Source organism: Trypanosoma brucei, chromosome 6 (assembly GCF_000210295.1).
Source record: "Trypanosoma brucei gambiense DAL972 chromosome 6, complete sequence".
Classification (NCBI taxonomy): domain Eukaryota; phylum Euglenozoa; class Kinetoplastea; order Trypanosomatida; family Trypanosomatidae; genus Trypanosoma; species Trypanosoma brucei.
In genome coordinates, this window is record NC_026739.1 from 389,292 (window position 1) to 410,936 (window position 21,645).

Genomic DNA, 21,645 nt, shown 5'->3' on the forward strand with positions numbered 1-21,645 from the left:
AGGTGTATAATTAAATAACAACATCATTGGCGCCGCAATTCAGTTTCAATAAGTGTCGATAAAGTTGCAACCGCAAATTCATCACGATCACGCACAGTGTAAATGTTCATATGAAGGAAGACTAGATAGGAAAAGGGAATTGAGATATATCACACACACGAAGATGGAGCCCACAATAACTATATGAGCTCTCGCGGGTCCGATTGAGGCCGTCACAGCACCAAAGAGTTACCGCCGCCGCCTCACCCACGGGGCTCGCTCAGATAAGATAACACACACACACGCACACACACGCACACACACACATATATATATATATATATGTAACTGGGTATGCAGGTGATAACAGCAGAAACAGATATGGTGGTGGGTTTTCTCAACTCTCGGGCAGCACAGGTGCAGACGCAGTGATTGACGTAAGCAAAACGCCTGTGTTTTCGCTGGCCTTCAGCGTACTATGGCAGAAAAAAAAAGCAATCGTCATTCGCCTCCAAGATAGTGTAGCATAAACATGACACGGGTAAAGTGACTATTGGAGAAACAAAAGAAAAGTAAGTGAATAAAAGCGAGGGAGGGGGGAATATAGTGGAGTCAGTGAATCCTTGTATGAAGGCATCGTCGCAGTTCTTCTGTCATTGCATTTTTCAGATACCACAGGAATTGCACGTATGATCATCATGCTCATTATATAATGCAAAGAGAGGGGGACGATATCAGTCCCGTGCTTATGATAGGTAGCTTAGTGCACGGATGCCTAATTCATTTGAAAATCATACAAATGCCTCGATTGTTAGCATCATCTGCACATACACTCAAATACACACACACACACACACACACACACACCCATCAGAATGTTATGGATGTAAAGTTGCATCTAACCTCAATGGGTATCCTGTGGAGCGGCATCGATAAGTACAGTCGCCAAGGGACCTTTAATAATGAGGTGTAAATGTATTCACTCCACTCTCCCACAGGCAAGTCCGTCACATGGACAATCAGCGTGTCCCGCAACGGTGCAACCCGCGGTACACAGTAAACAATAACAAACGTCGACGCGTACACCTCAGCGTTTCCTCTCATCAACAACATGGTCAGGTGTATAATTAAATAACAACATCATTGGCGCCGCAATTCAGTTTCAATAAGTGTCGATAAAGTTGCAACCGCAAATTCATCACGATCACGCACAGTGTAAATGTTCATATGAAGGAAGACTAGATAGGAAAAGGGAATTGAGATATATCACACACACGAAGATGGAGCCCACAATAACTATATGAGCTCTCGCGGGTCCGATTGAGGCCGTCACAGCACCAAAGAGTTACCGCCGCCGCCTCACCCACGGGGCTCGCTCAGATAAGATAACACACACACACCGCACACACGCACACACACACACATATATATATATATATATATGTAACTGGGTATGCAGGTGATAACAGCAGAAACAGATATGGTGGTGGGTTTTCTCAACTCTCGGGCAGCACAGGTGCAGACGCAGTGATTGACGTAAGCAAAACGCCTGTGTTTTCGCTGGCCTTCAGCGTACTATGGCAGAAAAAAAAAGCAATCGTCATTCGCCTCCAAGATAGTGTAGCATAAACATGACACGGGTAAAGTGACTATTGGAGAAACAAAAGAAAAGTAAGTGAATAAAAGCGAGGGAGGGGGGAATATAGTGGAGTCAGTGAATCCTTGTATGAAGGCATCGTCGCAGTTCTTCTGTCATTGCATTTTTCAGATACCACAGGAATTGCACGTATGATCATCATGCTCATTATATAATGCAAAGAGAGGGGGACGATATCAGTCCCGTGCTTATGATAGGTAGCTTAGTGCACGGATGCCTAATTCATTTGAAAATCATACAAATGCCTCGATTGTTAGCATCATCTGCACATACACTCAAATACACACACACACACACACACACACACACACCATCAGAATGTTATGGATGTAAAGTTGCATCTAACCTCAATGGGTATCCTGTGGAGCGGCATCGATAAGTACAGTCGCCAAGGGACCTTTAATAATGAGGTGTAAATGTATTCACTCCACTCTCCCACAGGCAAGTCCGTCACATGGACAATCAGCGTGTCCCGCAACGGTGCAACCCGCGGTACACAGTAAACAATAACAAACGTCGACGCGTACATTCCTTTTTTGTGTGTGTGTTCTACACTTTTTTTTTAAGACATGTCATTAACACTTTTTTTCTTGTTGTAAATTTCAGTAATTATGTACTTTTTTTGCTTATTCTGTTGTGTTTCCGCATGGTGTGTTTTTGGGTTTGTTAACTTAGTTGTTGTAAAGGCATTCCTTGTTTTGTGCTCCTTTATTTATTACTTCATTTGTTTATTTTAAAATGCTTGTTCAAGTGGTGGAGAAAAGGTTTGTTATGCGCTCTTCAGTCTTTGGGTCGGTGGGTGCTTGTTATTTCTTCCAATGTTGTCTTTTAATATCTCCGAGTATTATTGTAACGATAAAGCACCCATTTTTCACCAACGCGTTGATTCATGCGCTGTCGCGGTTTTGTAAAATTAGTCAGTGATGGACGATGCTTGGCTGAATTGTTCCTATGCTACAACGTCTGATTCGTCGGCACCCATAGATGTTACATCGGAGGAAAGTTGCTCTAATTCTGTCACCTTGTCCTCGACGAAACTATGAACACATTCATCCAACTGCTGGTGGAGTTCGCGTGATGCGGTCTCATCGATTCCTGATTCCTGAAGAGCTCTCGACGCTTGTGTGCGGACCTGCTTTACTTTGTTTTTGAAAGACGACACGACAAGTTGTATTTCTTCCACCGCTTTCTGTCGACGTGCTGTCGTTATAGGTGGCATTGTGATTTTTATCTTCTGTTGCTCCTTGGAGACCTGCAGGGTCCCGTCAAACCGTGTAACTCTCTGTAAAATAGGCGAGGCAAAGCTTACATTTTGTGGCACTACTTCCATTGTAGCGGCGCCCGTCTTCAAAACCTGGGCCACTTTAGTGAGAAGCACTTTGCGCCCCCCGCCCACATCCACGTCCAACTGTTCCAAACATTTCGCCATATTCAACACCTTCATGGCGCTCACGTTCGCCCGCTCAAAGTGGTGTTGAAAAACTTGCTCCAATTCCTCCGGCACGTCTTCGCTGACGACTGTCTCAGCTTCTTGCAGTAAGTTCTCCTTTTGCGCCTTTTGCTCTCTTGACTTTCCCGACCGTCGCTCCGATCGTTCCTCGAACGTAAGCCGTCGAGATTCTCCACGGTCACCGCGCCGCACATCCTTCAAGCGTTGAATTGTGGAATTGAAGGGAAACGATCCAACGAGTCGCAAGGCGGTGAGTTGCTGGTGGTGCCGTGCAATATTCCACCACCGTATCGAGCCGGCTGCGGCTAGCAGCATCCGACGCATGCTTACTGCGCTGGAGTCACCACACAAGGACGGTACATTAGAAAGGCAAAGGGGGAATAAATTGGAAGACTTGTGTGAAAAGTGCAGTAAATACGTTCCTGCTCCTATCCATATAAACCACACGATACACAATGAAGGAGAAGTGTCTGTCGTGTGATCTATATGGTGCTGGCTTCCTCGAAGCCCATACACACAACTAAACATTTACGCCATTCTTAATGTTACCTCTTTCGCATCGCAAAGTGTTAGTCGCGCACTGGGTGTGTTGTGGTCCACTGTGTTTTTTTTCTCTCTCTACAACCCGCCGGAAAAACTGTGGCTCTGCTTGCGATTATATCTCGCTCGCGCTTCCACAAGCATAGCCCAAGTATGTACCTTACTTGGCCCACGCACGTACATACAAATAAATTAATATATAAATATATATAGGTGTGTGTGTGTGTGTGGGAGACGTTCCTCTTTGATTTGTTTTTTTTTTCTTGTTCCATAGCTCTCTCATCTCCACATATTTTCACCCTCCCCTCCGCTGCCCTGTCACGTTCCTCCCACGAGAACCAAAAGGGACGTAAATGCTAACATCTCTACAGTTGTGCAAACGACCCTTGTTATTTCCGAGTGGAGTGATGTGTGCGGCAGTGGCAGAATGCGAAAGGAGAGTAAAGGAAAATGAGTATCAGTCAAGTACGATAATTACGCCTTTGTCTCGGGTTCATTTTTTTAAAAAAAAAGTTAAATTTCTTTCTTTTTTCCCCTGGTGAAGACTCTTTTTCATTCCTTCTACCCATCCCATTGATCCTGGCGTTTATACTTGTTGACGACCTGCTTCATGATTTCCCATATTAGTAATTTTAATTCACGTTCCTTTTGTTGTTACGATTGTGCTTTTCCTCCCCTTTTCTGTCCACTTTCCCTTCCCTTCCCATAAGCCTCACATGCAAAGTCTCACAACGTTAACTTTCCCGTACTGCCTCAGTTTCTGCGCGCGAGTTGAAAAGTGGATGTAAAGAATGAGAAACGGGTGAAAAACAGAGGGAGAAAACTAATGCACGTTTCTCCAACGCTTCTCCTTTACCCCTCTCAACACACGGTTACACCACAAATTCTCGCAAAGCGTCAAAAAGATGAAAAAGACGCAACTTCACAAACGCACCAATTACGCCCTCGTCAGACGTCGTGACACAGTGAAAGACACACTGCCGCTGGGGTCCTATCTACTCCCTCGAGACGCTTTACGACATGCACGGGCGCGGTTATGTTGTATGAACGAAACACCTGAGAAGACGGGAAGCATAAAAACCACTAACCAAAATAAATGAGTGATGGTGTTGGCCGCCTCCTCCACAAGTAACAAAACGCACGCCCTCACGCTCACCAAAGCCGACGATTGCCTCTATTTTTCTTCTCCTTCACAGCCAAGGCCGCCGCATTCGTGGCGGCCCTCTCCTGTGCGACGGAATGTGGAATGTAAGGAACCTGAAATGCATCCCCTAGAAACTTGTGCAGCAGCTCACTGATGTCGCTCATCAGCTCTGAAGTCTGCTCTGTGACCCATACTTCCAACATGAAAGCAGCCGCTCGCACCTTCAGGGCAATACCGTTGACACTGTTGCGCACAGACCTTGACCAGGACTCCCCAACAGTGCGGCAAAGAAGATGCAACCAAGCATCGTCAACCACTTGAGGCCTTACCTTCGCCCTCACAATACCGCCATCACGATTCCTCAGATCCTCCCACTTTGGATTGATACCATCGCGGAAGAGGTACAACGTCCCAGCGCACATACGTGTTGGCTCCGGAATATTGTTGAAGACTTTCCAGAAGGAAGAAATGCAGTCCATACGGAAAACGAGCGTGGGGTCATAAGTACTTTCCCTCGTGCTGTCGGGCCCGCCAACTGGAAGGTAGAAGAGACACCAGGGGTCGCCAAATCTCATATCACCAGAGTCGGGAGTGAGGGTAAAAGGCGAGGGTTTCGTCATGTTGGAGCGGTTCAGCGTGCGGCGCGGCAAAAAAGCCGGCGCCGAGGCTTTCAATGAGCTGCACCTGCTAATTTCTAATACCTCCTCATCCGTTTTGTCGACACTGATCTCCGCCACAATAGGCGTTGACCCGGCCTTGGGAACTGGCGATGTTGCCGACCGCACGCCATTACTTTTCGTACATGTAGTAACCCAACTGGAGGTAGAGGGAGAACCGCTTTGCTGTTTCCGCTGCAACTCCTTCTCTACCGCAAGGTCTGCAGTTGATGTTGGCAGTGGCATAAGTGAGCCGGCCGCTGCACCCCGTGGTACGTAACTTACTGCATTAGGGCTCATGTGAAATGCCGCCGAAGGCGCATGCACGGGACTCATTCGAGTGGGTATTACATGAGTTGAAACGGGGCTACGTGTAGGCGGGGGCACCACTGTTTGCTGTTGCTGCCCTTGTGGGGGACACGACGGAGATTGAGGAGTTGTCGCCTGTGCAGAAAACCCACTATGTGTTGTGATGGTGTTAGTGGATGTCATGGAAGTTGTGAACCCAGTCTTGGGGGTAGGCAACGTAGCGCGAGCCGTTAAAGTAGTCGGTGTGGGTGCAGTTACGGCTACCGCCGACGATCTTTTCTGCCATGACGGAGTGTACTCCACCGCATCAGCACGTAAATTTTGCATCAACACTGCCGATCAGATGAAGGTCACTACCAGCCTCCTCACCGGTACTAGTATACGACGGCTTAGTTCGTTCCTACGTAAACAAACGTACGGCACGCCACAACTATATATATATATATATATATATTTCAATTGTTTTGTTTACAACTCCACACAGTATATCCGTCGCGCTCACCTTTTACTTACCTGGCGTACACGCCACTTTGTTTAACCTTTTTTATTTATTCTCGTTTACCTCTTCTAAGAGACACACACAATACCTCCCGTATACTGGAGTTGCTGATGTGACCCTTAAAACAGTTCGTGATACAATTACCACAGTTAATATTATTTACTTCGTATTCTTATTATTGCTTTCGTTTCCTCCGCTTATACACACGAGTGCCCCTTGGTAGTTTCGTTTCGTTCACGTGGGCTACTTGAAATTCTTCAAACGAAACAAAAAGAAAGAGGAGGATAATACCAGTATAATCTGCCTAACCACCCCTTTACTTGGTCAGTTTAATGCTATTACACAGCCTCCCACGCTGACCCTTCACGGTAATGAGATAAAAATGTAATAAGAGAAAGAGAAAGTGGGGCAAAGAAAAAAAATAGTTCAACGCTGCAGCAGTTCCACAGGGCGGTCCGGAGAAAATGAGCGATCGCACCATCGATAACAGGGGGAAAATAGTTCATATATATATAGACACGGGGATAGGATGAAGGTGTTCATCACTACCATCGCTCTCCTCTTTTCAAAGACCTAATCGGTAATTATTAATTAATGCTTTCCCATCTGTTATGGACAAACAATCGTACCATCCTTCAAAATAACAACACCAGAGAGAAGGAAAAAAACAAGGCACAAACACGAAACTCGGATAATTTCTTTCCTCTGCCCTTCACTTCACTACGGTGTCACACGCTGCGGGTCGCGCGGGAAGAGCGACGTCAGACGTACGTTGTGTAAACCAAGGTACAACATTACCACGCGCTCGAGTCCAACACCAAATCCACCATGCGGCCATGCTCCAAGTCTGAAGGAGTCCACGTAGTCGCTGACAGGTCCAAGATCCACTTGCAGCGACTGGGCGCGTTGGAGCAGCAAGGAGGCATCGTGAATACGCTGTGCACCACTTGATATCTCCTCGCCTCGGATAAACATGTCAAACGAGTTGGTGAAACGCTCATCATTGGGGCACGGCATCGTGTAGAAGGGCCGCGCAGCCGATGGAAACCGGTCCGAAATGAAGAAGTCCACCCCGTAGCGCTCCTTGACCAACTTGCCAAGGAGTTTTTCGTTGGTGGTGTTTATGTCATCAGTTGGGTCCAGCTTAGTTTCCAGTACGGTATTTAGTAGCGCAACACAGTCCGGATAATTAATGCGAAGCATGCGAAGGTTGCTATTGCGAACACGCGCCTTGTACGTGTCGGTTGGCTCCGTGTCCTCTTCAATGGCACCGACACCTAACTCTTTCATGCGTTCTGCTGACATCTGCCACACAAGTGGTTCGAACGGGTACTGCCGCTTGATGGCCTCCAACTCCGCGTTGTGTCCTGACAGGCGCTCAAACATGTGACAGAAGAGCTCTTCAGCCAAGTCAAGCACTTCGTAATAGTGCTCATTGATCCGCATCTCCACGTCAAGTCCCACAAACTCCGTCAGGTGGCGGTGGGTGTTGCTGTTCTCCGCACGGAACACAGGCCCCACCTCAAAAACTCGCTTCAAATCACCCTGAAGCGCAATCTGTTTATAAAGTTGCGGAGACTGCGCCAAATATGCGTCACGGTTGAAGTACCCCAGCTTGAAGACGTTGGCACCACCCTCGCTCGCTGTCGCAATGATCTTTGGGGAATGAATCTCCACAAATTCGCTGTCAATGAGAAACTGACGGAAGTACTGCCCTACCCGAGATTGGATTCTGAATATGGCATTGGATGCGGGGGAACGGAGGTCCAACCAGCGGCACGCAAGGCGCGTATCGAAGTTGATCTTAATGCCTTCCTCATCCTCACGGCGGGAAGCGTCAGCGAGTGTAAACGGGAGCACGCGCAGCGCTTCACTCACTACATGAATGCGATTAATCCTTAATTCGATGTCCTGTTGCGAGGTGGACGTAATAGGTTGAGCTGCAATACATACGGTTCCTTCTACATCGACAACAGACTCGCACGGCAGTTGACCGATAAAATCCACCATCTCCTTCGGTACCTCCTCCGACACGGCAGCCATAGCCTGAAGGGAGTGGACTCCATCGCGCAGCACAGTGAATGCAAGCTTCCCCTTCTTCCGTGTTGTGTCAACGCGGGCACGAATAGTGACCACACGGTCGGCATCATCCTTCGACAAGACGGCAATATCAGTGAATTTCCTTGATCCATATGTTTTGGATTGCACCAGTGGCGCGGCTCCAAAAACGTCAGCGAACCTAAGCAGAAGTGCCGCCTTCTCCGCCGCTTTAGCAGCTTCTTCAGCTAGGCGGGCTGCCTTTCGGGCTTCTTTCTCGTTTTGCTTCTTGTTAGTGCTTTTAGGCGCATTTGCTGTGGTTGCTTCATTGGCGCCCGTGTTGTCTGATTGAGCGGGGTCCGACATCTGAGAGTAAAAATTCTCCAATTACAGGCGCTACCTTCAGGTATAAGAGTACACTAATCAACTGTAAGAAACAAAGTGTCATGGGCAAACAAAGAGAAAGGGAATGGAGAGGTAATCCTGGTCTATTTAATGCACATTTAAGCCATCTGTATAAAAGATGCAAGGAGAGTAAAATACAATGTGGAACAGAAAACCAACCAGCTGCTCGGTGTGACCGCATAAATATACCTATATATTGGCATACTCCTGAACTTCTCAGGTATGTGACAAAAATAAAAAAAATCACCAAATAATGGGTGGCAATACGTTTTCAATCCCAGGGGAGCCCTTGCGGACCGACATCGCATACGACGGTCCGCCTGCTCCTAGCCGATGCATCAATGAATGTCACAAAACAGAAGGGTTGTCTGTACTCCCGGAGGCGAAATTGCGTTGCCACATTTTAAAGCTATCCTGCTCGAGTGACGAGCACACATCCTACCAGGGTAGCGACCCGTGCACTACAAACCCATTTGCTATTGATGGAACACATTTTAGACATCACAGTAGATCTCTTCGTGAATCCATGATACTCAACAGCACTTCGTAGCAACAATGCCTTTCTTATCGACGACGATGGTGCGCACGCGACTGGGACTGCATAACCCCTTCGTACTTCAGCTTCGGCCACATCTTTTCAATTTCCTTATCATCTAAACTGTCAGCAGAGTCCCTGTGACCACCACCACCACCACCACCACCAGCCTGCACGGAGTCCTTCGAACATATAGCGCGCTCCAACTCCAACTCTGTTTGCAAGCGCTTCAGTACCATCTTCCCATCACTATTCCTCTCCTCCAGAATCAGCCACTCAGATAGGGAATTCACAACGTGAGGCAACCCCATGCGCTTTACATGCTCACGGTGAAAATCTGACAACTTGGGTAGAAGCTCATCTTCAGTGATACCTTCCTGAGGAATATACTGGTACAGTTCGAAGGCAATGTCCAGCGGTTGGCGATCGGAAGCACGTCGAATCCGAACTTTTTGGGGATCCTTCTCGGTGGGATCGTCCACCACAAAGTAGGACGGATACGAAGCAAGCCAGGCAACTACCTTTTTCGGTAGGGAATATCGCATATCAGGCCTAACAAGTTCGAGAACCTCCACAAGATTGAGTGTGCGGTTTGAAGGAAATTTATCAAAGAGCTCATTTATCACCTGTATGTGCGTGTACTCATATTGAACCTTCATCGCGGTTTGCGGGGCCGCACTTGCGGAGGTGTCACTACCATTCCCTCTAGCGGCACCATCAGAACTGCCTTCGGTGATGACTTCTTTCTTGTCATCACCATTCCCCTCCGACGACAGTGATGTTGGATCCTTCTTATGATGAGGAATCCACTTCGCCACCTGTAACATATCTTGTGAAAGTGACAGTGACTTCCCATGAGCCCGCAGGAAACCTGCAAAGCTCTTAAACTCACGCTTAATCAGCTTTTTTTGGTCTCGTGTGAGCTGCTCATATAGGGAGGTGATATTCACCCACTGTGGAATGTCACTGCAGCACACCTGCTCCTGCACCATCTTGGCAACATCCGGTATGGGTGAGTTATCGAGCGTGTAATCGTTAAGAGCCAGAGGCGCCAAATGTGGAGGGCGACGGCGGATCATTCCCTCAATGACCTGAAAATGCTCTGGGAACTTCGATGCGATCGCAACTAACCCACCTTGACAATCGAAATAAGGATGAAACAGCACATCCTCAGGAACGCTCTCCTCAACTTGGTCAATAAGCGTAAATTCACTTGGCACAAGGGCCTTTAATCGTTCCAACACCGGCACTCGTTCCTCCAAGCGCACGTGCACGGCTGGGGGGGCCGCTGCTGGTTTCAACGCAACGCTCCCATTAGATTGCTCAATAGAGTCGAGAGACACAATGTACTCAGGTAGAGCAACATAGTTGATCACGTCCCCTACGTCTGTCATCACGAACTTCTCATCCGCTGCCCCACGACGTGGATGGTTTAAATCATCACGCAACTTCACATCTGCACGTACGCCATCGATAACGCGAACATCGAAAAAGAAACGGTACCGCTTAATAAAAGACAAGAAACGGCCACGGCCGATAAAATATTTCCTACTGTCTTCCGAGAGTATGGCCGCCACACAATGTACGGGAACGTAAAACGTCGGAATGTATTCAATGAACGTCAAGAGAACTTCTTGGGGTGATTTCCACGGCAACGCGGCGTGTGTCGACGCAACGGCTCCGGGCAACGGTGGAGGCGGGGGGAGTTTCGTTGCGGAACCCAATCGAGTCGGAGTCCCGCGGACATTCGGTAGAGGTGGGGGGACCCGGCTTGCCGCACCGCGCCGCTGCAATTCTCTCGATGCACATGTAAGAAAACTGCAGCTCCATAAGCACCGCCGCATGGGTGACAACTGTCACTGCGCTCTTAAACTATTATATTACTCCCAGGGTGTGTGTGTGTGTGTGTGGAAATGAAGATGACTGCAGCGCGTCCTCCACCACCTAACAACCCCTATATTCCTTCTTAATTCTTTTCTGCAGACGCCAGCCACTGCCGCTGCAGAGTGGGTTCACTAACTCTTCCTTTCTTTTTGCGATAATGAATCCCGCGTAGTGGGTGAAAGGAAGGAGGAGGAGGGGGCAAAAGACACGTAGAGAAAACATACAGGAGTGCCAATAAACAAACAAGGGAAAAGTTGAGCAATACACAATGAAATGAGGTGTTGGGATAGCGGAAAAAAAAATTACTGTTTAAATTAATTCGCATACACGTATATGATTCCTTAACTTTCAACCTTTCATAGCCGCCCTTGCGACTGCCACTGCTTACTCACACGTTTCTGGAACTCCTTCACAGAACGTGTCCTCGCATGTTTCGCGCCCACATCAAATAATTAATTATTCGGTCGGATGTGAGCAAACCCCTAACGCTTAAACTGCCGGTCAATCACAAGTGATCACGCAGCTGTTCAGAGAAAGACTAAAGGGAAAACGAACCACCAATCCGCGGGTGGCCAAAGTTAGTCGTCCAAGCTGTGCGACAGCACGAGGAGATCTTTAACCACGTGTTTGCTCCTCAACTGTTCCCTCCTTTCGCCATAACTGGGGATGCATGCAGCTCTCGGCGAACCTCAGGTGTTATGAGGTAGTGGAAATGCTTTGAGCACACCTGCAGTAGCAGAGCGACCTGCTCAGCGGTAAAGTCTCCCTTATATCGTTGTGAGAATGAGAGCAGAGTTTGGTGCCAAAGTACTGGCAACTTCTCCTCCTTACTGTGGGATTGTATGAAGCGGTGGAAGTATGCTACAAGGGCGTCAATAGCTTGGTATGGCATCGCCATCTTCTTGTCGATCAGTACACGCAGCAGAACCGAGCGAGGACCCGAGAATGGCTGTTGCGCCAACTTGACAATAGTCACGGCTGTGGGAACTGGCGGCAAATGCATACGCTGCAGCACACTGGCAACGACCAGGGCCTCCTTCAGCGTACACTCATCGTCAGCTGCAAGTGGGAGAATAAATCCCTTATAAAATGCCACTGGTTTAAACAGCGCCTTCCTTATTGCCATGTACAGCGCAGGGTGAAGCTTCTTCTCCGCAGACATGTGCTCGTGCACAACGGGTAGGAGCACAGCTGCGTAAAACCGCTGTGCCATGCGCTCGTTAAGGTTCGCAGCGAATATGCGTGTGGCCTGGTACGTGGCGTGAGGTGACCATTCGTGTGGTTTCGTTAACATGAGCAACTGCTCCCAATTTTTTATGTTCGGCAACACCTTGAACGCTTTCGGCACCTTCCCCGAGGTGTAATTCTTCAGGATAGTACCAATAGCAGTGTACACACGCGCAACACGTGGGTCGACACGACTCTCTCCTGTTTCACCCATTCCCTCACACCCGTCACCTGAAGGGGAAGAGGCGGCTACCTTTCGGGCGTCTTCGCGTTCCTTTATCTTCTCCATAATCATGTCAGCAAGGTTACGGCTTTGCACATGGGATTGAGGTTGAAACTTCTGTAGCAACCGTGCTTCCTCATCGTCAATGTCGTACATGTCAACACCCATGTCAATCTCTGACGGAATTTCTGACACAACCGACTCCGCCTCATCGTATTCAATAACAATTGGTTCTTCAATCTCATCTTCGTTTTCGTAGAACCTAGCGCCGGCGTCCTCCCCATCTTCCTCGTTTTGTAGATTAACTATGGTAGGGTCGTTGTTGCAGTCGTCTCCATCGCTACTTTCTTCACCGTGAAGCCCACCACCGTCTTCCTGTTCCTCCGCAGCAATTGCCTCGATTTGCTGGCGTGCGGTTTTGAGAATTTTACTGGCCACTCGCCCTGGCAGAACAATTCCACCCTCCAAGTCAACATCTACATCATCTGAAGCTCCCGACGCTTTGCTTTCCACCGCTCCTCGCTTGGCGCTGGCAAACCGGTCGGCGTGCAGGTCTTCCCCTAGGGGATTTGTGCGGGTGCCGATGCGTCGTTTCTTTTCGCGTCCCGGCATAAGTGGTGATTAGAAATTCCCTAATTTCCCAATACGCGCGTTCCCCATTCCCCGCAGGAGGTGAGTTTGTTGAAAAAAAATAGAGGTGAAAGGCAGAACAAGGTGGTAGAGTTAAATATGGAGCGGCGAGTCAAAAAAAAAAAATCATCAGTAAGGCAAGCAGGAGCGAAGGTAAGGACTTAAGGAGATACCAAAGACAGAATTTCCCCAGCAAACAAGTCATGAAGTGAGGCTAGAGAATAGTAAGCGCGAACAAGAGTGTCATTACCTTCTGCCACACTCAACTTCCAGTGCCATTTACTCCACCTGACTGCGGTTTAGCATAGGTTGCACTTCTGCCTTCCGCCGCCCCTGGTGACGATACCAATTTATTCGTCTTCGTCAAGGTAAGGCCGCACCTTGCTACTAGGTAAACAACGAACACGAGCACACGTGGGAAATTAAAACGTCGTCGCGTGAACATCTGTGGGGGAGGGGGGGGAAGGAAGGAACCTTCAGAGCGAGAAGAAAGAGGGTAAATTAAAAATGAAAACACCAAAATAAACGAGTGGTGATGGGAAGACCACTTGTTAGGGGAGAAACCTACATGATCCTCCCATTAACGTTAGCAGGGGGAGAAATTTGGCCTCCGTAAACTCATCACAAAACAACGGCATTCCACCTCACTCCCAGCGCGCCCCGCTAACACTGCCGTTGTATGAGTGCGTGCACGAACATTCACACAGTGTTATCATACGTATATTACATGTATATACGCTTATTTGTGCGAGTCAGCGCATTTGTCAATGCTTTCGGCTACATTTTGGCATTTGGGCCTGAACTTAAAGCAGAGCATCAACACCTTAGGGCGTCTTTTCCAAACGCGGGGGAATCCTGGCGGATTCCTTCGCCTTTCCATTGCGATAACAAAGTAACCCCTCTGAGCGACGTAGAAGATCTGTCTGCACCCGGCGCAGCCGCTGCTCCTTTGCAGCCATCTCCGCGTCGCGTTCCTCAAGTATTTTCATCCATGATGAAACCTTACGGGTTAGACTCTCAACCTCACCAATGCGCCCCTGCAGCATACTATCGCGCTCCTTATGAGCTTCCAGTTCACTCCTGTACTTCCCCTCACGCTTCAGCAAAGCCGACTCCTGTTCCTCCAAGCGGCTCTCTAGTGCGGTCAACACCTTCCGCCTTTCACCAACTTCACGTTGCCGACTTTCTAATTCACTGAGGCGTTGCTGAAGAAGACGTTCCTTCCCAGAAACACTTGCCTTTCTTTCGTACACGCGTTGAAATAGCCCTTTGGTGTTCTCACATTCCAAGAGCAAATGCTGGATTTGATCAACAATGACAGTTGCGTCATTGTCACGGAGGTCAGAAATCGATGGCTCACCGGACTTCTTATTCCGCAGAGCCCGTTCCTTCTCAATTAGCTGGTCACGGGCCTCTGCCAGTTGTCGTCCCTTCTGTTCCTGTGGGAGCGACCGCGGAAAGTGGTCAAAGTCTATTGTGCTTAGCAACTTTCGAAGGGACTGCTCAAAGAATAACATCTTGTACAGTGTTGACTCCAATGTGGTAAAGACCGCCGCCCCCGGGGGTGGCGTCGGTAGCGGCGCCTGTGCTGAGACGGCTTCCAGAAGTTCTTGGCTGTCCCCACGGATGACCACTGACCCCTTCTGCGATCGCGAGTAGGACCTGATTTCTTCATCTTGCGAGTCCTCACCTTCGTATGACTTTACGTAATAAGTGGTCCAGCTTCCCGAATGTGAAGCAGCGAGCTCAGCGGCGTTTTCTCCGCGTGACAAGGTATGCGCTAAGGTGGGAGACTGCCTCCCATCGTTTTGGAGTGTATCTCCCGCCGATCCCTCCATTCCCTCTGAGAAGGCCTGCTCGCTCGCACAAGCCTCCTCATAATAATCCTCAGACTCGCTGAAGCTCAACGTGGAATCATGGTCCTCTCCGGTAATTTCTGAGGTCATCGTCACACTCCGCGATGCGAGATCCCGTTGATGCCCATCTTTTGGTGGGGAGGGTGGAGGAGGAGGTGCCGCTCGCCGATCGCCACGCCGCGAATCACCACCCACCACACGAGACGATTCAAAATCAGCCGCATTCCCCCGCTCCACATGGTACGGATGATCAGTTTTGCTTTTCCTAATGGTATGTAACGAACTATTCACGCCATTATGGCCGACCCTGATTCTTGAAGAGGACGGCGGCGACGCGGATTCCCCACCGTTAAAGGAAGTGCCTTCTTCATTGTTAGCAGTCCCAGCGACGACACCCATGGCCTCCACTATTGTGGCGTTGTACATCTCGAGACGCTCACGCAACAGTTGAATGCGTTGCGCTGAGGATAAAACCTCCTCCTTCGTCATTTCCTATATTCACCAGTTAGGGTCCCGCCACTTTCCTCTCTCTGTTTCCCTCTTTTTCTTTCTATATGCACGTACGGAAGGGTTTTCTGTGCACTTCCTCTTTCTATAGATGTATGTATGTATATATCTGTATATTCGCACCAACCAACAAAGTGCTTGATGTTGATATTCCTTTTTATCTATGTTTGTTCGCAAGATTAGCCTGGTGCACCTGCTAAACCTTCTTTCCCCCTTTTTTTCTTCCCTTGTGAATATGTGGAGGAGAAAGCCTCAGAGTAAGGAAGAAACTGGGAAAATGTTCCCCCGTGTATTGCGCTATCACCTTCCTACTTTTTATACTTCTCGTTATTTTTCGTTTCTCGATTCTGGTGTCAGAGACGAAGAAGTTGATCTCTCTGGTGCTGCGTACTTCTTTACTCTTTCTACCCACGAAACGGTAACAGGATTAGGTACTGCAAAAATAGGAAAATAGGACGGGAGGAAAGCAAGCAAGGAAAAAAAAATAAGATTTACGTGGAACGTTTTTCTTCATCGTAGGGAATTATTGGCAGGGTGTACAAACAAAAAAAAAAAAAAGAAAAACCAACTGAGATACATCTTCCACAAGTCTTCTCCTTCCTCTCTGTATCAAAACAAAGCAGCCAACATCGTTCAATCACCGGCCTCGAAGTGACCATATGCATTCTGTCCATTAGCACACACACACACACACACACACACACACACAGTTTTTGAAGAAAGGAAAAAAGTAATATAGTCGAATGAGTGTGTGTGTGTACAGTCGAATACAATAAAAGGGATTATAAGGGAGGAAAGGCACAAAGAGGGGGAGAGGAGAACCACCAGTGCAGCAAAATGACGGCAATAACACAAACGTACGCAGTCTCATGGCAATTTATCGGAAGACAACACACGAAAAAAAACCTAACTAAAAAAAAAAAAGAAAAGCAAACGAAGTACATGCAAATCTGGCGCACTACCGGCCGCTCAGCTGTTCATATATAACGAAATGAAGGAAAGGACCCAAAGAAAGAGTCAGGGTAGAGAACCCTACCTGGAACGATGCATTACACAACATAGGGAGGAAACAACAATTAACAATAGCATTAGTGACCACAGTAACAATAAGGATATATATATATATATATATATATATGTAATGCTTCTTCCTTATTACTGAGTTCACTCACTCACTCACATCGGTGCCGCGGTATCCCAACTCAAATAAGCCTCTCATGTTATGGCGTATGGATATAAAGGTAATGAACAAATGAAGTGAAATAAGAGGGTACTGGAGGGGGGACTACAACAGTTATATATGTCGTGTACGTCAGCGAATCTAATAAGAAAATGAAGAAAAAGAAGTTTCAACAAAAAATGAAGGAAAAAAGGTGAAGATGACGATTGTGGAGGAGGGGAAACCCCAGTGCCTCGCAGTCTTCATATCTTCATTTCCATGAAAATTTCAGCAGAAACCTCACCCAATTCTTCATTTCTTTCAATCTCCACTTTTCTCCTTTTCCAACCTGCAGGCTGCAACACAGAAAACATTACATACAACATTGGAACTTGTGAGCATCCTCTAAAACACACAAAAGCTTTGGGACCCCCAAAACCGAAACAACAGAAAAAAAAACATTCTTTAGATGGTAGAGGAGGTGCCAGCCTATGTGAGCGTCTATTTTCCGTGTTCCCTCCTTTCCACTTTACAGTTCATATAGTTTGCTTTGTTTTGGCTCTGTTAATTACCCTTTGCTTCTTCCTTCGTATTAGCGTCATTTTCATGAGCGGAAGAAAAGCACCATGTCACTGGAGAAAGTGAAAGCAAGGAAGAGGAATGGCTATGCGTCAATACCGAATGAATTATTTGTGAAGTAAACAAAGAAACCATCGACATAAAAAACAAAAAAAACACACACACAAAAAAGAAAGAGCGAGAGATGACAATCCAAAGAATTCGCTGAACGACAACGAATAAGGTTACTCACCATGTTGTTTCTATTCCCAGTACCGCAACACACCACGCCCGTAACACGCGGATGGTTCCCCTTACGAATCTGTTGCACATGTATTGTGGGATGAGGGGCAACCTCGCATGCACACGCAAGGGGAAATCGGTATTTGGGGGGGGGGGGGATAATAAGCAAACATGTCAACAGAAATACAAAAAGTGGATGTCATGCACGAGCATCAGAGGTGTGGAACGGTCATTTGTTACTTGCATGTGTTCTACAAAACTCGTCAGGCTGCAAGACGATTCCGTGACAAAGTTGTGTTTACGCTCATGTTCCTCACCGTCGTTCCTCTTTCCTTCATCCTCTTTAATTTTTTTCCTTTTTTTTTTAAAAAAAAAGAGGGATCTCTTCACCTCTTATATTATCGGTGGCACCTCTAACCTGAGGGATCACTTGTTTACCGAATATTGTTCAACATTTCCTTTCCTTCTCTTCCTCTCTGTGAAGCGAGAGCCCTCCAGTCCGCAAGAGTCCCTCTAGTCGGACTCACTTGTCTTTCATTGCAACTTCTCCCACTGATGTGATAGTTTTTATTTCCACCCCCAACCCCCTCTCCCCGTTTCCCTCTCCGGTCAGCTCTCCTCTCCGTTTCCCAATTTCATTTCATCCCTCTCTAATTGTGTGCAACTAAACTATGAAAATAACCGAAACAATGGAAACATAGAACCCTCAGTCCGCCCGACTTGTTTTTTCCTCAGCAATACGTCGACCCACTTCAAACAACTCTTTCTTGGATGTCATCTTCTTTACGGATATGTGATGTTGCTTCACATAGAGCAGAAGTTCCTCCTTTGAAAGTTCACGGTAAGCTTCACTGCTGGCCCTCCCGCGGATGACAGCACCCACATCTCGAGTTTGGGGAAGTTCAGGGGAATTCGTCATATCCACTGATCGGCTGCAGCTGCTTCCCCGTGATGGCGCCCGTGGGGCCGGAGAGAACTGCAGCGTTACTTGTGATGGCAGTTCCGATGAAAAAGCTGGTCCTCCAGCTAACTGAGTTGACATATAGGCCTCCGCCAACCCCCCCTCTTCCCCAGCATTACCTTCGGGATTGCTTTCTTCCTCCTCGTAAATATGTGGCACACGTGGTGGTGGTGTTAATGTCTCCAAGTTAGCCCCATCCTTGAAGGTAACAGACTTTCGTAATCGACTTGGAGTGGATTCATTCATGGAGGCCCTACCCACTGAAGGCCGCTGCAACGGGCATGGGGAAGAATGTGGAGTCGACGCGGCGGAAGCTCCACCATCAGCGTCCTCAGAGAGCATACGTTCCTTCATATCTGGTGATGTCCTTGCTTTTGCCACTACGTTGGAAACTCTTCCGAGTAATTTCTCGAGCCACTTCCCGCTTTCCCTGGTCTCAATCGCCACGGATTCGTCTCTTTGGGTTTGCTCGGGCGTCGGAGGAGGTGCTTTCAGCACTGTGCCACTGAGGCGTGCGGAACCACGCGAAGTGACACCACCTTCCATTTTATCTGGACTGGACGGCTTTTTCGGTGACATGCTCGAACGTCTTGAAGAGCTACCCATGCCGTCCTGCAAGGTCTGGCTGTTCCGCTCGCTCTCCTTTATCGTCTTACCGAGGAGCGTTGAGGCCCGTTCTAGTGCAGCATCGCACCGCTTGGTGAGCTGCTGTGAAAGGTGGACCTCCATTTCGTCGTTACATTCCGTGGGACTCTCCCCTCGCAACCTTTTCCCACACTCTCTGAAAATTGAGCCAAATGCAAAATTCGCTTTACCGCCGTGAGCGGACTTCACTGACTCAGCCTGTGACAGCTCACTCGTGTCACTGTGGTTGCGGGCACGGCGCTGACTCGACGCGGTAGGCCTCCGGTAGGACATGGCAATTTTATTTTATTTTTTTCTTGGTTCCTTCAATCTCTGCAGTGTGCTATTTGAAAAAGTAATAAAACGAGGATGAACGAATGGTAGAAGAAAAAGAATGATAATTAAAAAAAAAAAATACGGCCCGCTGAAACGGCACAGAAAGCGTCTGCGAAGGAAAGACATGTGCTACAAAGGCGATACAGCATGCTAGTAATAACAACGCCTTTGCATTGCTTATTCAGTTATTCACGACACCCGTAATGTTCCCCCTCCTTTACCATTAATCAGCGTGGTTTCTGGGCGGCAATACTTCTTCGCCCTTCTACAATGAAGAAGTAAAATATTACTTGAACCCTCATGTATCTCTGCCCTCTCAGGTTGTACCACCATTTCCTTCTTTGTGATACATATCTTCCCACTTTGTCCTCCTCCACAAATACATTCCCGTGACATCGACCGCCATATACCCCTGTCTCCTCAACCCAACATATCAAAAAATATATATATATGTACCCCCACGCACACGCACAAAACACTACGTAAAAGTTAACATAGAGAGGAAGGAACCGTAAAAATATGTCAAACAAATCACAGCGAAATTCCCCTACATACAGACGTAACACACCAACCGTTGCATCATCGTGGATATCCGTGCACCACTTTAACACCGCTTCGAATGCACACGGATATCCACGATGATGCAACCTCGCCATTCCATGCATAAGTCAGCCACTTTTATCGCTCGGCCGTCCCTCCCCACGTCTTGTGCCCGACGCGGTTCCAGCAGGGTCCCTGCCGAAACGTACAACAATAATACAGAAGAACATGAACAGGATGTAAAGCAATACCAGACACACAACAAAGACCTGCAGGTAGTGTGGTAGGATGTAATACAATGCTAGGAAGGCAGGGGGGATGAAAATCGTAAATGAAACCATATTTCGAATCTTGCTAAAAAGAGTGGAACCCGGCGGAAGTGCAACCCCCGCGTAAGCGAGGGAAACAAATACGTACTCATCGTATGCCGAAAGAAGGAAATGCGTAATGATAAGCGACATGACAAAGTAATTAGTCGTCAGCATACGAACCGCTTGGAACGCCATAAATAGACTAGGTGCAGCAATCATGGAGATTAGGTAAAGCACTTTGTGAAGGAACGGAATAGTGCGAGCGGTTTCAAAGGCCTCCTTATGTTCCTTCATATTAGCAGTCAGTACCTCTGACTGCGAGGCACTAACTCCGATGAGCATGTCGTAAAGTTCGTTGTCGAACAAACAGATATACAGCATCGAAATGCGAGGGAAAACAAGAGTTGTAGATCCTATCACGAAGACACGAAATGGTTCCTGTTTGAAGTATGACCAAAACTCTGCTGATGTTGACACCCCCTCTCCGCACATGCATGAACCCTTAAGAAGTTTCAAGTGCGCTGAAAACTTAACGACATGAATTGAATTCTCTATGGGAAAGTGCTCTTCGAAATCCGCCGGCGTCAATTCCAGCAGAGTAGGGCCGTCTATGAGATGTTTACGGATATACCCGCTGTACTCTGGATATCCTAATGTGTTATTCATCCAGTACTCAACATCCACAACATTCCATGAACTCACCGGCTTATTTATAGGTGAAGGACGAATCACAACAGCCTCTTCTGATGATTGAACAGGTAACGCTTGGCGGAGCATGAGCACCAACATCAACACATTAACACCACTGCGAGTGCTCATGGTCGGTGTTACTAATGTGAGGCAACAACAAAAGTGCTTGCGGTAGAAACCCCACAATTCAATAGAAGAAAGAGGAAAACAAACACACGAAACGAATATATTATATTTATTTATTTATATTTACTGTAAAAAGACGCCTGTAAACCCTTCGACCTTCCTCCTATCTCAACAAAGGGACTTCCTCCTCACGAGCACGGCGGCAAGCGACTAAAACAAGGAATAAAACTAAAAAGAAAATGAGGAAAAATCGCAGGCAAAAATAGGGTCTGCTTGTAAACAGAGTAAAATAAAAATGCTACGAGGGAACAACAGCATATCGGTGGGGAAGAAGTAACATCACGCCCTTTCACCACGCCCTTCAGTTCCACAACATAATTTAATAGTGATAAACAGGGAACTCGAGGAGGAGGAGGAAGAAGAAAAACGAAAAAAGAATACCCTGTTTAAAAAAATTTACAAATTCCACCCATACATCGTAAGAATGACCGCAAGTGGGTAAAAGCTAGGTCACTTGTACAGTTTGCACATAAATAAAAAGGGGGAGCCGTCAAATCCA

At 47.5% G+C, this 21,645-nt stretch overlaps 10 protein-coding genes across 10 annotated transcripts; 2 read left to right on the plus strand and 8 right to left on the minus strand.

Moving 5' to 3' along the window:
- Window positions 1-2,585: 2,585 nt before the first annotated feature.
- TbgDal_VI1560 (hypothetical protein, conserved) lies at window positions 2,586-3,614 on the minus strand (the record flags this gene model as incomplete). The annotated part of the gene is made up of 1 exon (XM_011775661.1): window positions 2,586-3,614. The coding sequence occupies one exon, from the start codon at window positions 3,612-3,614 to the stop codon at window positions 2,586-2,588; it is 1,029 nt and encodes a 342-aa protein (XP_011773963.1).
- A 1,164-nt stretch (window positions 3,615-4,778) lies between these two features.
- Window positions 4,779-6,062, minus strand: TbgDal_VI1570 (eukaryotic translation initiation factor 4e,putative; the record flags this gene model as incomplete). Its single annotated transcript, XM_011775662.1, has 1 exon — window positions 4,779-6,062. One exon carries the CDS (start codon window positions 6,060-6,062, stop codon window positions 4,779-4,781), a length of 1,284 nt encoding a protein of 427 aa, XP_011773964.1.
- An 892-nt stretch (window positions 6,063-6,954) lies between these two features.
- On the minus strand, window positions 6,955-8,637 carry TbgDal_VI1580 (aspartyl-tRNA synthetase, putative; the record flags this gene model as incomplete). Its single annotated transcript, XM_011775663.1, has 1 exon — window positions 6,955-8,637. One exon carries the CDS (start codon window positions 8,635-8,637, stop codon window positions 6,955-6,957), a length of 1,683 nt encoding a protein of 560 aa, XP_011773965.1.
- Window positions 8,638-9,240: 603 nt separating this feature from the next.
- TbgDal_VI1590 (hypothetical protein, conserved) lies at window positions 9,241-11,055 on the minus strand (the record flags this gene model as incomplete). Its single annotated transcript, XM_011775664.1, has 1 exon — window positions 9,241-11,055. One exon carries the CDS (start codon window positions 11,053-11,055, stop codon window positions 9,241-9,243), a length of 1,815 nt encoding a protein of 604 aa, XP_011773966.1.
- Window positions 11,056-11,729: 674 nt separating this feature from the next.
- TbgDal_VI1600 (bystin, putative) lies at window positions 11,730-13,157 on the minus strand (the record flags this gene model as incomplete). Its single annotated transcript, XM_011775665.1, has 1 exon — window positions 11,730-13,157. The coding sequence occupies one exon, from the start codon at window positions 13,155-13,157 to the stop codon at window positions 11,730-11,732; it is 1,428 nt and encodes a 475-aa protein (XP_011773967.1).
- Window positions 13,158-13,999: 842 nt separating this feature from the next.
- TbgDal_VI1610 (hypothetical protein, conserved) lies at window positions 14,000-15,520 on the minus strand (the record flags this gene model as incomplete). The annotated part of the gene is made up of 1 exon (XM_011775666.1): window positions 14,000-15,520. The coding sequence occupies one exon, from the start codon at window positions 15,518-15,520 to the stop codon at window positions 14,000-14,002; it is 1,521 nt and encodes a 506-aa protein (XP_011773968.1).
- Window positions 15,521-16,976: 1,456 nt separating this feature from the next.
- TbgDal_VI1620 (hypothetical protein, unlikely) lies at window positions 16,977-17,342 on the plus strand (the record flags this gene model as incomplete). The annotated part of the gene is made up of 1 exon (XM_011775667.1): window positions 16,977-17,342. One exon carries the CDS (start codon window positions 16,977-16,979, stop codon window positions 17,340-17,342), a length of 366 nt encoding a protein of 121 aa, XP_011773969.1.
- Window positions 17,343-17,559: 217 nt separating this feature from the next.
- Window positions 17,560-18,015, plus strand: TbgDal_VI1630 (hypothetical protein, unlikely; the record flags this gene model as incomplete). The annotated part of the gene is made up of 1 exon (XM_011775668.1): window positions 17,560-18,015. The coding sequence occupies one exon, from the start codon at window positions 17,560-17,562 to the stop codon at window positions 18,013-18,015; it is 456 nt and encodes a 151-aa protein (XP_011773970.1).
- Window positions 18,016-18,204: 189 nt separating this feature from the next.
- TbgDal_VI1640 (hypothetical protein, conserved) lies at window positions 18,205-19,377 on the minus strand (the record flags this gene model as incomplete). The annotated part of the gene is made up of 1 exon (XM_011775669.1): window positions 18,205-19,377. The coding sequence occupies one exon, from the start codon at window positions 19,375-19,377 to the stop codon at window positions 18,205-18,207; it is 1,173 nt and encodes a 390-aa protein (XP_011773971.1).
- A 710-nt stretch (window positions 19,378-20,087) lies between these two features.
- TbgDal_VI1650 (hypothetical protein, conserved) lies at window positions 20,088-21,089 on the minus strand (the record flags this gene model as incomplete). Its single annotated transcript, XM_011775670.1, has 1 exon — window positions 20,088-21,089. The coding sequence occupies one exon, from the start codon at window positions 21,087-21,089 to the stop codon at window positions 20,088-20,090; it is 1,002 nt and encodes a 333-aa protein (XP_011773972.1).
- Between the last annotated feature and the right edge of the window lie 556 nt (window positions 21,090-21,645).